The 18678-nt window shown below is 38.9% G+C and overlaps 1 protein-coding gene across 6 annotated transcripts in view; it reads right to left on the bottom strand.

Moving 5' to 3' along the window:
• The window catches only part of GAB1 (GRB2 associated binding protein 1), a 101638-nt gene that overhangs the window by 51288 nt on the left and 31672 nt on the right, over positions 1-18678 (bottom strand). Inside the window, exon 1 of one of the 6 annotated variants that reach the window (XM_075751212.1) lies at positions 3237-3302. The exons of 4 other annotated variants lie outside the window; for them this stretch is intronic. In XM_075751212.1, the coding sequence (XP_075607327.1) occupies positions 3237-3287 (51 nt within the window). In that variant the 5' untranslated portion in view covers positions 3288-3302. Of the gene's footprint in view, positions 1-2176; positions 2194-3236; positions 3303-18678 lie in introns of those variants that run through there. One more of the 6 variants, XM_075751215.1, reaches the window with a different exon arrangement.

Raw genomic sequence — 18678 nt, 5'->3', positions numbered from 1 at the left:
TATACACAAGGGAAAGCAAAACACTAGAACTATGTAAAAACATGAAATTCCTGACACAATTTTGGATCCTTTAAAGGACATTGCAGTTTCAACAAACATACAACACATGCTTCACTGCTTTGTGTTTGGATCACTCAAGCATGCTCATGCTGCACACAAAACTGATTTCTACAGATGACAGGGGCCAGGCGTTCTGCACATCATCTCTTCAACAAAATACTCATAGTCTTAAATACTGTGCTTTGTACTCCCCATAAAAAAAAGGCAGCGGGGGGGCGGGGATTTGAGCTACAGAAGCAGCAGTTTCTCCAACTTCAATAGGGAATGATGAATTAAGGGGGATTTACAAGGAGTTAGGGAGGACAGTACAAAGATGTCCCATAATTTTTACAAATTGCCTCCCAACTAACTAGCCTGGTTTAATCTACTAGTTGTACACATAATGAAAGAAGCTCCTACACATCCATTAATACACATGGAAAAGTCTCCAAAGGAAATTCCAGACAATGCTTTAAATAAACCCTACCAATTAAATTTAGGACATGTTGACACTCCATCCTTATCCATTCCTTGTGAGAGCAAGGCTGTACAATAGCTGACAATTTTGTAAATCAAGTATGTGTAGACCAAAGCAGGAGCCTCTTTTGTAAATGAGTCAGCTACTATTACAGCAATGAAATGACCGATGCTCACTCAAGCCACTTTACTCAGGCACAGTAAAAGGAAAGCTAAAAGGAAATCTATTGTTCTGCCAAGGCATTACAGAGTATTACATTTTTAAATACTGTGAGGCATTACAAGGAATTCCTTATTCTAGGAAAGGGGAAGAATTAGGAAGAGCATGCTCGGTGTTTACACTGTAGGACCAAAATTATTAGCTCTTCCATTACAAATCATCAGATCTGCAATGTGCGTGAACCAAGTGCACAGATATGGCAGGAAGAACTGTTAAGAAAAGTAAAAGTTAAGGTAAAGTAAAAGTCAGCATTGTGTCTGATATATACATTCTCACTTTACATGACTGAGAATATTTACCAACTAGGCTCAGCAGAGGTTTTTTTTATGAACAGAACTGACCTCAAGAACTCTAGAGAAAAATTAATTTCAAAATAAACAAGCACAAAGTCAAAATTCTTTGCAAGACATCATGATATATAAATTGCTTTTACTATGCTAGTTAAACTGAGTTTCTATTATAACAGAAGTATCGTTTTTCCAACACTGCAAACAATATACTTTCAGATTCAAATAACTCACTGGTAGTAATAAAATGGTTAAGAAATTTAAAAACCAGCTACATCACATACCAAAGGCAAATTTAACTGCATACCAGCATACTTGAAAATTAAGATGCTTTGGTACAATTACTTTGATTAGCTTACAAAATGCTCCTCTTGCTTCCATCAACTCACAAAATTTTCTACTGTTTCCTAGACTGTAACCGTACCCTCACACCATATATTACTAGGATCAACAGCTTTGTAGAATTCAACCACCGCAACCAATTAATTTATCTTTTTTCCCCCCACCCCAGAGCAATCTTCTGAATCACGATTTGTTCTGAAACCAAATCCTTCCAATGGCATTGCCATAATTGCTTACAACAAAGCTGCGCTGCCTCGCCGGAGGAACCTGAGCGCCAGGACCAAGCCCAGGTCAGCCAGCGTCTGCTCACGGCAACTCGCTGCAAACCACCCTGCTGACAAAACTGAAGTACTCGCACTAGTGTTTTAACAGCCAAGAAATTACAGATGGTTCTTGAATAACGATACAAATATTAAGATAAACTAAGTGGTTTAGAGGGCCGTATCAACACACCTACGCACGCCCACATATGCCTCTAACATACTGAAACGACACATCACAGAGCTTCTACTTGCACTTCGTGGCATAAAACTTTTTTTTTTTTTAATTTATTTTAAGTTAGTGATAAAATTGAAGAAACAGGTCGAGGTTTAGGCTCATCCTTCAGAAACAGAATTTACCGAGTCAACTTGTAAATCAAAACAAAAGCTACACGTCTTTTTTAATTAAAAAAAAACAAACATTTTTCAAGCAAAAAAGATAACATTCTTTAAGGAAGCCCTTGTTTACTTACTCCAATTCATTCTTCATATACCTACGTTACAAAGCAGAAAAAGAAACAACATCAAAATCGGGGGTTTTCCTAGTTTACCTCTTCAGGTCTTCAGAAAATTTAAGCAATGTCCTGGCCATTTCTGTAGTTGTGTCTACCCCAAAATAAGCAAAGCTTTCTTTTTCCTGCCGGCTTCCCACCTCACTCTACACCACCCTATCCTCATAACCTTTGACCAACAGGAAGCAGACACAATGGACTGAAAATAACAGCAATTGTAAGATTCGGAATGATTTAATACGTGAGGGGTGGGCTTAAGATTTGAAAAACTTTCCTTGCTTTAGTTTTTCAACAGTTGCTTAAAACACATTATCTACATGGACTTACAACATTCGTCAGAGATGCTAGGTTGAACAAGGCTAAAAACTGTGAAACACACTATTAAGAGCACAGAGGTATAAATTCTTGCACATGTTGAGATTCTGCATTTAAGTCATTAGGCTATTACATGCAATAAACTTATTTTTCTGATAATGTAAACAATAGCAGTAGAAGTTTTACAGCATTGTGTGTTTTCTTTCCAAATATTTTTATTTATCTGAGCTTTCAGATCAGTAATAAGTATAACTATATGTCCCATAGAATAATAGGACATTCTGGTAAGAAATGTAACCAGCAGTCCATTTAAACACTGCAGTTAAAACTATAAAAAAATGTGGTCATGGAAAGTCATGGAACAATTTGCTAATACAAGAAGGACCTTGACTAATTCTAAGTAGCTGGGATGCACTTTGTGGTGTAGAAGGAAGGATCTTTATCTTCTCCTCACGTAAAAGCCCAAGCAATGACCCCACAGATATCTTCGTTACCAGTAAAAAATTCATGTGCTTTAAATTGTACTAATATTTTGGCATGAACACTTGAGGGTTACAGATTCCAAAGCCCAGATAGGCAATTAAAGCATTTATTTTTATTAGTTTTAATGCTTTTTGTCTTGCACCCCAAGTACCAGCTGATTATTATTTTTGCAAACCCACAATCACACCCTCTCTCTGTCATCCCTCCCCAAAGCCCTCAGGTTCCTCCTTTGCGGTTACACCACAACACATACGGGTCATGATGATAAGAGCAGAATGAACTAACTCAGAGAGGGACTCACCTCTTGTATAAGAGCTACACTGTGTTTTCTGGAGAAGGGAATGGGGGGCATTAAGAGTCAGTGTTATTTTTACACAGACTCCTTGTCCTGAACACAAGATGACTAAATCATAGGTTCTTCCACAATCACAAAAGCTGGTAATGTCCTCCACCTTGTAAATGCCAAGCAATGTTTCAAGCCTAGGAGTATTACAGTGAAATAGTTATAAGCACGCCAAAATGCAAGGTCATAGTAGCATTCCAACATAATTTTGAGTACGTTTGCTATCCCATGCGCACAATTCCTCAGGCATTCACTGTACCTCTATTGCATATTAGGCGCTGCCTAGCTTTAAAGGCATTTTAATCATGGAATTACACTAGAAATATTCTTTTCTTGGCAGGGGAAGCTCAGGCACTGCACTTCTGCAGGGTAAGACTGGATCTAGCTTGTCAATGCAGTATTTCATTAAGGTCTGCAAGTGCTCAAAATAACTACAGAGAAGCCCCTCATGATATATTTTAGCACGGTATCCACAACAACTTCCAAATAGAAGACGTCCATATTGCATATTAGCAAGCTTTTGAGCATAGCAGCAGAAGCCGCCACTGACACACTGTAATAGTAGCTTGAAGCACAAATGGTTCTACAAGGAGAGTAAATACGAGGTTCTCTGCAAGCCTGCAGTTTAAGAGTCCCTTGAAACCACTTTGTCTGCTAATAGGATCCTCCTTTTCCCTTCCCCCATTTTAAGACACAACCTGATGCCATCACACCAAGGAATAACAGAGAAAGGATATCCTGCCTAGATTTTCCATTATACAGATCAAATCATCAATCCAGAGAGGTCTCTACTTACACATAGGATAAAAAGAAGATGCTTCCAACTGATAAACCCTGAGAGGAAGCAAGGTTGGCTCCATGACTATTTTTAAGTAGTTAACATTCACAATAGCCTAAAATTAATGGCCAACCCCCAGGGCCCATGAAGCCTTCATTTAAAAAAAAAAATTAAAAAAAAATTAAGGAGTTAGCATATGGGGGGAGGGGGGGCGGGGAGAAAATAAAAAAACCTAGAAGATGGCAGATATAATCATGCTTCTTCCCAGACTCACCTTGAATTAAATTTGTTTGCTTAGTTTAAGTAAGTGAAAAGTTAAGAAGCTTTATATCGTATTTTCTAGAAATGAAACATTTCCTTCAACAATTGCTGGGAGAAATCTTACTTCACAGCTCTTGTCTTTTTGACTAATACACTTTTGCTGTATCATATGACAATAAGTAAACACAGGAAAAATAAGAATATCTTTATGTAGCTGTATCCTGAAAGGAGGAACTTGTTTCTCAGCCCTAATTTCCAAGGCCAGCTACCACAGCTGTGCCGTAGCTTCCAGCTGAACAGCTCCCTACATCTCACCCCCTAACAGACAAAGGGCATTTAGTTTACCAAATGGCCAGTGTTTCACATTGAGCTCAGTTAAAAGCATCCCACATCTAAGGTTTCATCTAGGCATGATAAGAAAAGTCATACTCTGTGTATCTGGGCAGACGAATACAAACATCTTTGTTATCATCTAAGGAGACATAATTTAAATGGCATCATTTCAACATTAAATGCACTGAAAATGTAATTATCATGCCAGGCATTTCTTTGGATAAAGAACAAGATGAGGCAAAAGGCCCTTTAAGATCACCTTTGTAATCTAGGAAATGCCCACAAACTCAAGACATTTTAAATATCACCACCCCTACCTTTTAGTGCTAATAAGGATTTCTTCTTATAAGCATTTAACCTTTTGGAGGTTTGTTTTGGTTGTTTTCTGAGGTTTGTTTTTGTTTTTTTTTTTAAGGGGGGGGTGGTGGTGGTCTTTCTAATAACAGCATCCTTCTGATGAGCAACTAAGAGAATCATGGAAAATAAATCTGCCTAGAATTTCTGATCTCATCACAGACTATTCCCCTCCTCCTCTGTGCTAGATGAAAAGTGAACAATTAGCCTGCTGTTTGCTCAGTACAGTGAGATTGTTCATCTCTTCATTTGCATCGGATCACATCACAGAATAGAGAAAAACATTAAAAATAGATTAAAAAAAAATCTATCATTAAACCACCAACACTGCTATGAGAACTTAAACCCCATCAAGATTTGTATTATTTATTTTGTAGTTTTGAGCAGATTCAAGTGTTACAGTCCCTTTACCTTATCTGGCTTGCAAAGTACTTCACATTTTTAAGCTTCGCTCTTTGACATGAAAAGCAAGCATTGCATTATCCAACTGCTTTTTACAACTTTGTGCAAGAGTTTCATAACTGATTTCACTTAATATAAAAATGTTTAATTTTTAACTTACAGGCAGCAAAGGAAATCTAAAACTGAACACCTTGCTACTTTATTTATTGGCTCCCTATACATCTAAGTGGCATCTACTTTGTTTACTGACTGGAAGCTCTTACTACTGCCAGCACTTCAGGAACAATGTAACTGTGGAAAGGGGAAAACATGTTTTTCTACATTTTGTTTGTCATCTAACAGAATTATAAAGGTACACATGTACCAGTTCAAAAATGTTTTTAATAGCTGGTAATCTCAAATGGACAAAACAACCTACCTCAGCAGGTACTGTCTGAACTTGTAACTTAACCCTTTTCATTCTGGAGCTATTTATGAGTAATAATGACTGCCAGATTTGCTGTAACACTGATTATTTTTCACCATCTGTATCATAATGACACCGAAAAAGTATATTCTATTTCCAAAGATGACCACCATTTTTTAATCCTTAAAATGGGAAGAGCTTTGGGGCAACAGCAAGAGGCACTGAAATCAGAAACAATATCTTGTACAAAATTTCCCAACTCTTAAAAATATGTATCACTGTTTATATGAATCCAGTAATATACACAACTGATTTCATTTGATTTTAAATACAGATATATAAAAAAGAAAGATGTGTCACTATAACAACATATCAAACTTCAAGTTAAAAAAGGAAGTTTCTTGGTTTCCCTACCACTTACAGTGGTATCCAAAGTCTTTCCTCCCCTAAGGAATTCTGGTGCCACCTGCATTAGGTTGTGTGACAAGGATCCACCTGTCTGTGGAGTACAGCAAGGAGAGAGGGATGCTGCTAGCCAGGCCAGGCACCACTCACCACGTCCTCTGAGCATGCCTCCCTCCTCCTCCTCACCAGCACTGCCAGCGGTCCTGATGTAAGACAGGCCACGGTGTTCCATTTCAAATAGGTGAGATTTGGCAGAGGAGCGAACTTTTACACCCAACATCAGGTTTCACACAGGTTTCCTAAGCTGTTGTTTATCCTCAATGCTAAACAGATGTAAGGCACATAGAGGTCTCCAAGCAGATGGCTCCCCTGCTTGCACAGCTGATCACCTACCCTCCCTCCCAGACCTGAAAGGCTAACAAAAATACAAGAAAAAAAAATTAAATAGCTACTCTAAGCAATACTCAGCTGACCTTCGCATTTGAACACGTTGGTTCTGCCTCTGCTGCAAGCCTCTTCTTTCTAGAAAGCTGCAGAGCTGAAGCTGCTTATTCACAACGTGAGTCGTGACAGAAGAACTGGTAAGACCAATAACAACAATGTCAAACCATAATTTTAGAAACGGCTGATGTAGAATGATTATATCTTCACTGTCACCGACTGCGAAGACAAGACACCTACTAACGTCACATTATTTGTACTGCTGCAGTCAGCTCCCTATCAGGCAGGTGCCACTTCACCAAAGCTCGTACATGATTTGAGAGCACTCATTTCTCTTGATAGGCAGGGAGGCCAGAGACTGAGCAATGTGAAACAAACACACTCTCGCTTTTGATAACATGCTGACGTGCCAGAGTGGTGGGAACGGCCATTCTTACTCTCAATTATTAAATTTTTCAGAGAAAATAAGACAGATTTCAGCAGATTGGGCAAGTCAACTCAGATTTTACTACAGCAAAATCATATCACTGCACAGTGAAGATCAGAAGATTTTGAGGATGGGATGATAAAACAAGAGTTTAAATTTTACTATCACTTCATTTTGGTTCAAAAACATGTTTTGTTTTTCTCAAAAAAATATAAACTTTAAACATGAGGCCCCATGGTGTGTTAAGAGTAAATACTGCTAGGACTGCTCACGTCAGCTACTGATGGACACCATCCAAGTTGTTTCAATTCAGAGGAAAATTATTTCAGTGATCACAAGTCACTGAATCAAAGAAACAATAAAGGGCACTTATACCAAAGTCTTGGCACCTTAAGCAAAATACGCCGATCAATCAATTTGTTAGTCACTTTGTGACTAATAAATAAGCATCAACAGTATTAATTGTGTGCTTTCCACCTCTCACAACTCTGCTCAAATACTGCAATAAAAGCATAGGCGAACAGTTTGTTAGCTATACTATGAATTCCCTCCCCACAGCGGCAGGGATAGATGATTTTCTGCAGTAACGTGTGCTTGAACTAGACTTACAAATTAAACACCTTCTGCCTGAGCAAGGTGATGACAGCATGTGATGCTGCTTGGAAGAAAAGGTCTAGCAGAACTTCTCTGAGCATTTAAAAGAGGTATCGCATCATACCCACGGAACACAAGAGAAGTTTCAGTGATTTTATCAGACACAACAGAAATGAGCTGACAGGGTAGAGAAGCATATACAAATGACTGTTTTCTCTTTGATTCACAATATTTAGATTGTTATTTCCAGCCCAGGTTAAACAAATTGGTGTTATGATACTATTGTTAGGCTAGATGTATAAACATGCTCATGCACTTTTGGAGGCAGGCCAGCCAGCTCAACAAACAGATTACAAAAGAAACAGCAGAGAGGTAGAATGCGAGCAGCAGCTCGGGTTCACTCACCGGGCTGTTATGGAGAGGGAGCAGGGGGTGGGAAGGAAGAAAACAACAGTGGAGCAAAATATGTTGTGAACATGCTATTTTAAGAAGCCTAAAAGGTTTCTTAAAAAAAAAAAAAAAGCCAAACAACAACCCAAAAAAACCAACACCCAAAAAAACCAAAACACAAACACCCATCTCAAGAGTTGGTTCATACTCAGCAAAGTAACTCCTGAGTATTTCAAAGACAGATAGATCAAGCAGTTTCAATCAGCATGCTTAACTCAAGGCAAAAGACACAAAGAAACACTGGGTATAGACTTCTTATACAGATACAGTGAAAGGAAAATTAGCGCTCAAAGCACACATTACCATCGGCAAAGTTTTACTCAGTAGAGAAAACTATTTGTTTTCTTTATGAACAAAGAATAAGGACAAAATACGCTTTCTGGGTAGTCCAGATCTCCCGCTTAGTCTCTAATGAGAAGGGCTCAGCCTTACCCCCCCTCTCTTCTACAACAGCTCAGGCACTTGACACCAATACTTCATTCCACCCAACATTACTTTAAAAAATTAAATTAAAAAAAGGTGATTTTTTTTTCCTCCTCATTCCAGTCAAAGGAGAGGTGCTTTGAGACAGGTTATTTACAGTTGTTTACCAGGGCACTCAGTTTACAGATACAAAGTTAAAAGCAAGTATATATGAGCCAACAGAGATTATGGACTTCTCGGATATTACAACCAGCCTATGTAAGCAGAAAAAGAGTTACAACTTTTAAATAAGAAAAGCAGAGTAACAAATACAATCAAGGATTAACCTCTGTCTTGGTGAGCCTGAAGCCACTTATCTGTTCCAACAGGGCCAAGGTACTACCCCTGTAAGTTCATTTTCTAAGTGGATCCAACATGCAGAAAGAAGAAAAATCGCATGAAGTAGTAAAGCCAGTAACTCACTCCCTTTGAAAAGGGTCTTGTGAGATTTCTCATTTATGATTTGCTCTCCTCCGTTCATGGCAGATGCTCTGGAAAGAGTAAACTGGGTTGCAGTCATACCAACAAAGGAGGTTTCTTTTTTCATAATGAAAACACTTGCCTTGTTTCACTAGAAATACTCTACAATTTTAAATTCTATTCACAGGAACAGCTCCTTCGCCAGCAAAATACAGCTGCGTACCAAGGCCTTGCTTTATCCATAAAGTAAAAAGTAACTGCAAAGTAGCGCCATTAAATGAGTACCCTCAAGCATCTCAGGCAACATCAGGACTTGACCAAGGTCTCCGAATAGGAGATCTTGAGATACTTCAATTCAGCCAGCACACTTGGAGAGCAAGTTAAAGTTGAAATGGAAAACATTTCCATACTATACATAACAGATACTGTAATTCACTCCAATCTACTATACAGAAAGATATACTTAAATACTTATACTATAATCACAAAATAATGCTTTGTGAATGGTTTAAAAGGGGAAAAAACGCAATCAACAAATCTGTAATGCTTGCCAGTTCATTTATTTTCTTAAGCATTTAGTATTCGATAAAACTTGATTTTGCATGCAAATTATTGGCCTGCCTCTTATTTACGTATCACTGATAGCAAGTATAACCTTAAATTTTAAAATCAATCATATGAGATATGTCTATGATTGTTACGCTTTTTTTTACTAAACTAGGAAAATTAAACCTGAAAACTCAGTGTGTACTTGCTCTGCTGATCACATTTCACAGACTATTGCTGTCTACAACCCATTAGTAACTTGTGCAAGTTTGCTTTTTTTTTTTGTCAAATACACATGGAAGAACATTATCCTCCCAGTGTGCATATTTCCCCACTTCACATGCTGGAACAGGTTGTTGTTGTGGGTTTTGGTTTTTGAGTTGGGGTTTTTGTGGGGTTTGGGGATTTTTTGTGTGTGTGTTTTGGGGGTGGGGTGTTGACACCAGATCCTAAATAGCCCTTAGACAAAGATCACTTCCTTGCAGAACTGCTCAATAAATAGACCACATTTGACAGAGTTCAGAAGATACTACCTTGGCTGGGGACCCCTTACCAAAACAACAGAGTATCTGTGCTTTTGTCTCACTGGATGTGCACATGTGCTTATTAATATCACATAGTACTTTCTCTACGCAACAGAAATGGACCTACTGCTCACAAGATGCAAGGAAAGCTAGAAATGTTTCTTCTGTTTGTTCCCCCTCCCCCCCTGCCCCCAACGGATTAATAGGGCTATTCTTTAATACAGAAAAACCTGACTATGCAGCAACGGTAGTTATTGCCAGTCTCAATAGTAGTCCTGACCTTCCAAAATTCTGTTCTAGTAACCCCTCTACTATAAATACTGTAACACTGGAGTCCCAGAATTAGAAACATTAGTTTTTCATTTTACGTTCCTAGCAAAAACAAAGCACAAGTATACAACTGGTCAAGTATACTACTTTTCATTTGAAATTCAATGTTTTTTTCAATGAGCTTCTTAAAACAAGTAGCACTTGACCAAGATGAGGACCATCACTTACACTATACCTCATCCTAGGTCAAGACAAAGCCAACCTTCAGAAAAAACAGTTACTTTATAAAAACACAACTGTCATATGCACTGTCATATTCCCCTTTGCTGTAGGGACATAGAAGTTACACAAAGCAGAAACATATCCTTTTAACACTAATACTACCGAATTTCACAAAGAACAGCAAAGTATAATAAAACTAAACTAGTACAAGCCTGACACTGACTTTAAAAGAAAAATGACATCATCATCCAGAATCTTACTTTAAAACACAGGAAGATGGAACCCCCTTCATCAGCCTCCACCAACTGCGACTCTTATCCAGGAGAAAAACCCAGCGAGATCTCCATTTCAGCATCACTCCAAGGAGAGCACTACACTTATTTAACATCAGTTCCCAACAGCAATATAACTGAAAGCTCTGCAATCTAGTAGACCCAGTGAAGGTTTTAATCATCTAATGAGATTACCTCATCCATGTGCGGTTTCACAATGCAGTCTCAATGGTAGCCCATTATGCCAGTCCCCTGACACGCAGTATCAATCATGCTAATCGGCTTACTCTGCTATCACTCCTACAGCTAGATGACTGCCATGCACAGAAACCAAAACCGTGAAAGTTTCTACCTCACAAGATAAAAAGAAATTGTAAAATTAATATCACTTCTACCCAACAGGTTATGAGCTACAATCCATTTTTAAATTTTACATATGCTTTATGCTCAATCATAGCAAAGCACAATAGCTGCCTCATGGAGAACGTGAAGTTTCCATATAACAATTTACATGTTTATAGTTAATAAATTTCACATTGGAAAATCATAAAGCTTCATAGAACATCAGTAGCTGCCTCTTCTGAAACACAGGCTTCCCCAGTTATCAAATGGAGCTCAAAGCACAGCACACTGGCTGTTTTACTGTTGCCAACATAAAAACGTTACAGTAATTAATACTGTTCATTTACCAAAGCAAGAAGCATCTAACCTCAAAGTAACATAACATATGTACAAATAAAACTTGTTCTATTCAACAGATGAGGCTAATGGAAAAATCTAAATATTAAAACTAAACTTAGCCTATATTTTGTTCTTTGGTTGCAAGGGAAAAAAAAAAATAGCCCTGAGTTCTAATGTCTTCCTAGGTAACACAGGGATCCAGTTGTTGTACATACAGTTCAAAAAAGTTAGCCATGCTACACAGGCTTGAAAGACAAAAAAACCAAGCTCCTCTAGTATCAGCATTTTATACAAGAGAGATTAAACAGCTTGCCCAAAGCAACACAAGAATCACGGGCAAAAATCAAAGACGTACCTGTTAAATTAGCACTGCCTTATCGCGTTGGCTTTACTTCTTATGCTTTTCCCAAAGCACTTGAAAATGTTTGTGCTACCAAAATTTCAACACATCTTCATTCAATGCAAGAAAAAAAACCAATGCACAAACAAAAGCACAGATATTAACACATAGTTAACAACACGTTTTGGTTGTTTTTAAGGGCTACCTAGACTTTAAGGGTATCTAGACTTGACTGTTTTCTAAAACAGGTCTCCCTAACCCAGAACTTCTTCTCTAGTGTATCCTTTTACCATTAGCTGCTTTTAATAATGTGAAGGAAAGGGAAATTAAATAAAGGAGACCAGATGAGCATATAAGGCTATAATCTTGTTCATATTGAGGTTGGAAATACGCAGAACCACTTACAATTTGACACAACCTGTAAAAAGCAGGAATCTCAAAATAAAAAACCCAAACCAAAAAGGCAGAAAAAACAAATGAACAAAAACCTGAAACAAACATACACACAACTAATATGAAGCAGCAGCTTTAGGCCCTTACAACCCTGTTGCTGATTATCAGCCCATTTTGCTGGACCAAGCATCCCCCAACTCTTCTGAAAACATCTCAATCCACTGCCAGGATACTCATTAAAAATACGCATGTGAAAAAGGAAAACTAGTATGGCAATCTGTGGGGGGGAAAAAAGTCTTTTGATCTTGTTATCCAAAATTAACTGACTTGTAAGCTACTGACTCAGTTGGCCCAACTGAAGCCAGGATCTGACTCGGGACTCTTGCCTTGCTCAGCAATCGGATTTAAAGACAGCAGATACTAAAAGGTAACCCTGTGTCATCTGACATTCCAGATAAAAACGTATCATATTTTAAAAAGCATCTACATTTTCTCTTCTGCTTTTCCACAGGCATACTCAATCCAAGCAGTTCAATAACTTCACATTTTTATAGCATGCCATCTTTGCACACCCCAAATGAAGGCAAATAGCTCTGCATTTCAAATAAGAAAATAGAGACCATGCTGGTTTGGGCTGGGAGAGTTAACTTTCTTCATAGTAGCTAGTACGGGGCCATGCTTTGGATTTGTGCTGAAGACAGTGTTGATGACACAGGGATGTTTTCGTTACTGCTGAGCAGGGCTTACACAGAGCCAAGGCTGTTCTGCTTCTCACACCTGTGGCTGTGGATAAGTCCATGCTGCAGCAGGCGCACCTTGAAGCATCAGTGGCTGTGCATGAGGTCATGCTGGAGCATCTCAAAGCATATGGCCATGGATAAGCCCACAACAGAGCAGGTACATCCCCAGCCAGGAGAGAGCAAGCAGCTATGTGGTGCTTAGTTGCTGGCTGAAGTTAAATCACAACAGAGGCTTACAAATAACTTATCCCTGCTACCCAAATGAATGCTGACCCTCCACAATAGAATATAAAACTGGGTCACGCTGATTCTCTCGCCAAGACTTTATCACTTTTATACTGAGTTAACACTTTTGATTTCTCAAACTTCCAAACAAATGAAGGACAAGACTATGATCAAGAGTAGTGAGAATGAATTTATGAAAGGAAAATTAGGCCTGATCAACCTGACAAAATGACTGATTTAGGGGATTATGGACAAGCAGTGAATTTTTAATTATCTTGACTTCAGGAAAGCTTTCAGCACTGTCTCCCATGACATTCTCATAGACAAACCCAGTGAAATATGGGCTAGATAAGTGGACAGAAAGGCAGACTGAAGAGTGGCTGAACTCCTAGGCTCAGAGGCTTGCAATCAGCAACATGAAGTCCAGGTGGAGGTTAGTTACTGGTGGCATACCCCAGGCATCAATACTGGAGCCAATTCTGTTGTGTATCTTCACAAATGATGGGACAGAGTGCACCCTCAGCAAGTTTGCAGATGATACAAAACTGAGAGGAGCAGTTAATATATCAGATGGCTGTGCAGGCACTCAGAGGGACCTCAACGGGCTGGAGAAATGGGTCAATGAGAACTTCATGAAGTTCAGCACAGGGAAATACAAAGTCCTGCACCTGGGAGGAACAGCATCAGACATCAGTGCAGGCTGAGGGACAGCCAGCTGGACAGCAGCTTTGTAGAGAAAGTCATGGTAGACAAACTGACCATAAACCAGCAACATGCCTCAAGGTGGCCAACAGCATTCTGGGCTGAATTAGGCAGAGCATTGCTAGCATGTCAAGAGAAGTGATCCTTCCTCTCTACTCAGTCTGGTAAGACACATCTGGAGCTATGGGTCCAGTTCTGGCCTCTGCAGGGGAGACACGGACATGCTGGAGCAGGTCCAGGGAAAGGCTAGAGAGATAATTAAGAGGCTGGAGCATCTTTCATATACAGAAAGGCTGAGAGTTGGGACTGTTTAGCCAAGAGAAAAGGATCTTATCTATGCATATAAATACCAAGTGGGTAGAAGACAATGGAGTCTGACTCTTCTCAGTTGTGCCTAGTAAGGGGACAAGATGCAACGGGCACAAACTGAAAATACAAGAAATTCCATTTAAACACAAGAAAAGCCTTTTTTATTGTGAGGATGATTAAACACTGGAGCAGGTTGACCAGACAGGTCTCTATCCTTGGAGGTGCTCAAAGCCCAACTGGACACGGCCCTAAACAACTTGCTCTGAGCAAAGCAGTTGGAGTACATCTCCAGAGATCTCTTCCAATCTCAGTAATTCTGTGAGTATAAATAATCAAGCCACTGTCAAACCATGTATTTGTTGACTGTTTTGAAATTTTATTTTTACCACAAATGCACAAGCCAAAGGACAGTTTGCATAAGCGAAGACCTTCAAATCCTCTGCCATTTGAAACACCATCTACTGAGCAAGAGCTTTCTGAAAACAATAAAATCACTTCCTGTTTACAAAGTAACTTTGAATGGTCTGTGAGACACCCCAAAGAGCAAATGCAAGTGAAACAGCAAGGCAGGCAGACAAGCTACTATACAATCTGATCTCTCCCCATTTAGAGGTTAAATTGTTCATATAGTTTTAAAAATAAACAAAATCAAAACTCTAGCTACAAATCAACGTTGCTTCTTCCACTACTGTGTCAAAATAACTGCACTGATAAAAAGGAGAAAATACAGAGGAGGGAAAATGCATTTGACAGCTTCAAAAAGAAATGAGTAGGAAAAAGATCTCTAAAAATATTTTACTCCATCTGAAGTATCAAATATTGACATTAAAAGCAGCATTATTATTCATTCTGTCACTAACATAGCACTGAAATCTACCTAGAAAGAGCCATGTAGTCTCTGTAAGCATGGAATACGGGCAATGCACAAGTGTCTGTTTCTAAGCTTCTGTACCTTTAATAGACCTAAATATTTAATTCTGTCCTACTCAGCAACTTAATATTGTTTCCAAGGAAACAATATTCCAAAAGTCTGCTAACAGCCTTCAGAAAACAAGATATTGCCACCCCACCACAAAAAGTTCCTGTTGAAAAAAACCCGAAATGCCTCTCAGGGTCTCTCAGCCTTGTTCTGAAAGAATTTAACAGGGCGGAGAGGACAGGGAAGGACATCGTCCTTAAACAAACCAATAATTATCTCATTTTCACTCCTTTTCTCACACAGTGAGCTTACGACAGATATCCAGGACAAAAAGTCATTAGCACAACCAGTTAAAACATGATTTAACCAAGACAATACTATAATGGGAGATGTTAGGCAACCTAAAACTTTGAAATTCATTGGTTGGTCTATCTGTAATAAGATTCCTGATGTTATTATGTTAGTTTCCATAGGGATCCAAAATGCTAATTAAATGAAAAGTCAAAAAAAAATATGAGTTGCACTCTCAGTGCGGAAAAAAACACCAAAAAGAGATCAACTTCATATGAAATTCTGTTTTACCATGCGTCCCAGGTTTGCTTAATGCCTCTGTTTGATGTTCTATAAAATTGTCATTTAGATTAAAGTAATTCTAAGCCCAGGTAGGAGAGTCACACAAAGCCTAGGAAAGCTGCATTAGGATGCAAGATTTCATTTCTAATAGTAGAGTGCAGACTTTATTGGGTTTCTGTCATTCATTTATCAGTGGTACCATTATATTCTCAAAATTGTTTTTGATACTCACAGCAGAAAGGCACATGCTCTCAAACAAGCATGCTATATTGCTGACTAAACCCAGTCTGAGCATCATACAGATATCCAAGTACTTGTTCATAATGGTAAAACACCAGTGAATCACCAAGAGTGCTCAGAGGATAAAAAAAAGGAAAAGAAAAATGTTGCCCTGGGAAAAAAAAAAGTTTATTGAACATATCAAGTCATTATTCACCTTTCTGCTCATTTTTCTTGAGGATCTGAGATGGAGGGGAAGGATGGGGGAAGAGCAGTAGGTAAGAATTCACTCTTGCAGGTGACCGATCATTCAGAATAGACTAAGACTATACTAAGAAATAGTCTTCTTTTTGATAGAAGCTAACAGATTCATGCAATTCCAGAATTGGCTTATTTTCATGGATCTCCTAGTTCCTAAAATCTTTTCCCTAGTGCAAGGTATTCTATAAGCACACTAAAATTGCACAAACACGTAAGCAACCAGTGAATGAAAAAGAGTGAAAGACAGGAAGAAACTGATTTGCAGCACAGGACGAACAGGAAATAGGGATTTGCGAACTGCAGTTCTAAAAATAATTAAAAGAGTTTTCCAATTACTGCCATATATCAAGAAATTATCATCTCAAGCTTGGTATACAAGACCATAATAATACTTGATCTCTGACAAGTCATTTTGGGTCATAAAAACATGCCATTTCTGACACATTTCTTGTTGGTCAGAACCTACAGATTGCTCCACACTTCTAACCAAGGCATTGCAATAGGCACAAATGTTGAAAGAATGTTTTAAGAAATATCTTCCCACCTGACAGTAATTTCTTTCTGACTCCATTATGATGAAGCAGAGTGTGAAGCTGTACTGGAACTTACACCCACAGAAAACTTTAAAGATGAGAAAATGCTTCTGGAGATGGACATTTGACCACATTACGTATGGGACTGGGGTTGTTTGGGTGTTTTTATAATTTTGCATATTTAAAAGAGTCCGTCCTGGGAAAGTACAGGTGCTCCTTAGGCCAGCATGCTTTCAAACCTCACCTACAGGATTTACAATGGATGTAGTTCAGAACCACAAACCTCAGCATATATGCTGTACGGCACCGCCAAGACCACGTCTGTAAAAAGGCGTATCTCAGCCTGCCCTTGCAGTTCCTGTCTAGTATACTGAAAAACCTAAATGAACAGCACTAGACAAGATACACACGTACATATATATAGGCTGATAAACACGCTGTATTCAAGCGGCTCAGAGCAAGGAAGCCTGATCACTTCTTCTGATATTATTCCCCAACCAACTCTCTGAGGCCAGCAGTGAACAACCATTATCAGGGGACAGACCATCTGAAGACTAGCAAGCTCCAGGGCGTTGCCTTACTAATAGTCAAAAAGCTGGCCTAGACAAGTCTTCAGACACAGCAGAGCTCTAGCAGAATGAACCCTGAACCTAAGATGTTGCTAATAAGCAACCTGTGATATCTTCTAATCTCTGTAGTGCAGATTCAGGTCTGAAAATAAAGGATAACATCTTTTTTTTTGGACTCCACCTCCTGCCCCTACTTTTTGTTGTACATTATTACATACAGAGATATGGTATACATACATCAGAAACAACATGATTTTACAATCATAAATTACCAACATTTGGTAAGACAGCAATTTCAACCATTGTTTCAAGACTACCAAGTAGTCATTCGTTAACATATGAATTGAAACTACATAATATTTTATGGTATAAGTTTACAGTCAAAAAGCAAAAGAGAACAGTCTCATTAATTTATTAAAAGCACACTTGAAGTATTTCACAAAGTACAGCAGGTTTTGTGGAAGACGGGGAAGTACTAAAGTGCATGCATGAAACAAAGACAAGATATATGTACTGGTAAGCTGTTCCAGGTGCAAAGTATCATGGAAGAAACAGACCTGCAAGAAGAAGGAAAACCGATTAATCAACCCCAAGAAAGACCTGATGAACTAACGTAGCATTACCAAGCAGTAACACACCATGAGTATTTGTGCAAAGCCCTGTCTACACAGGACTAGCCTTGTGCCCTCTCCTGCCCTAGAGGGAGATGTGCTGCAGCACACACCTTACCACCTTCTGAACGTACTTCTACGGCCGCAGTTTTCAGAGGTCGTCTGTAGGAAAGCTCTCTGTATGGATTGCACTCAGCTATGCCTTTGATACTTTGTCTTCGTGATTCTGTCTTAAAAGGGAAAGCTACTTGTATTTATTTATACTTGATCAGAGGCACCTCTTAAGATCATGAAGAAAATTACTCTTGCTCATCCGTCAAGAATCTCCCAACAGCTGCGCATGGGTGCACACAAGCATGCAGATGCGTATTTTGAAAGGAGAGGGAGAACAACAATTGATTTCCTGCAAGTGTAACGTCCTGTTGTTTTTCCGAGGTGATCTAGAGAATTATCACAATCCCAGATGTTTACAAGGGGAAAGAGAAACTGTAGTAACTTTGCACAGGAAGAGACAGTTGACTGCCTAAGCACATAATTCTGAACGCAAATTCAAAGCTTCACTACTTTTTTCTATAGGGGCTCTCTGTTGCAAATCCTGGAACTGCAAGCTGTAGGACATTAACAAGCATATATTTGAGTTTCCAGCCACTTCAAGTGTGTATGAGGCAACAAACTTATACAAAGTATTTTTAGACTTCCTGCAATCAACTGTCCTCCCAGCATTGCTCAATATGACGCACAGTTGTCTGAATTATGCA

The sequence above is a fragment of the Balearica regulorum genome, chromosome 4 (assembly GCF_011004875.1).
Source record: "Balearica regulorum gibbericeps isolate bBalReg1 chromosome 4, bBalReg1.pri, whole genome shotgun sequence".
In the NCBI taxonomy this organism is placed as follows: Eukaryota; Metazoa; Chordata; class Aves; order Gruiformes; family Gruidae; genus Balearica; species Balearica regulorum.
This window is presented reverse-complemented; position numbering and strand designations above follow the sequence as displayed.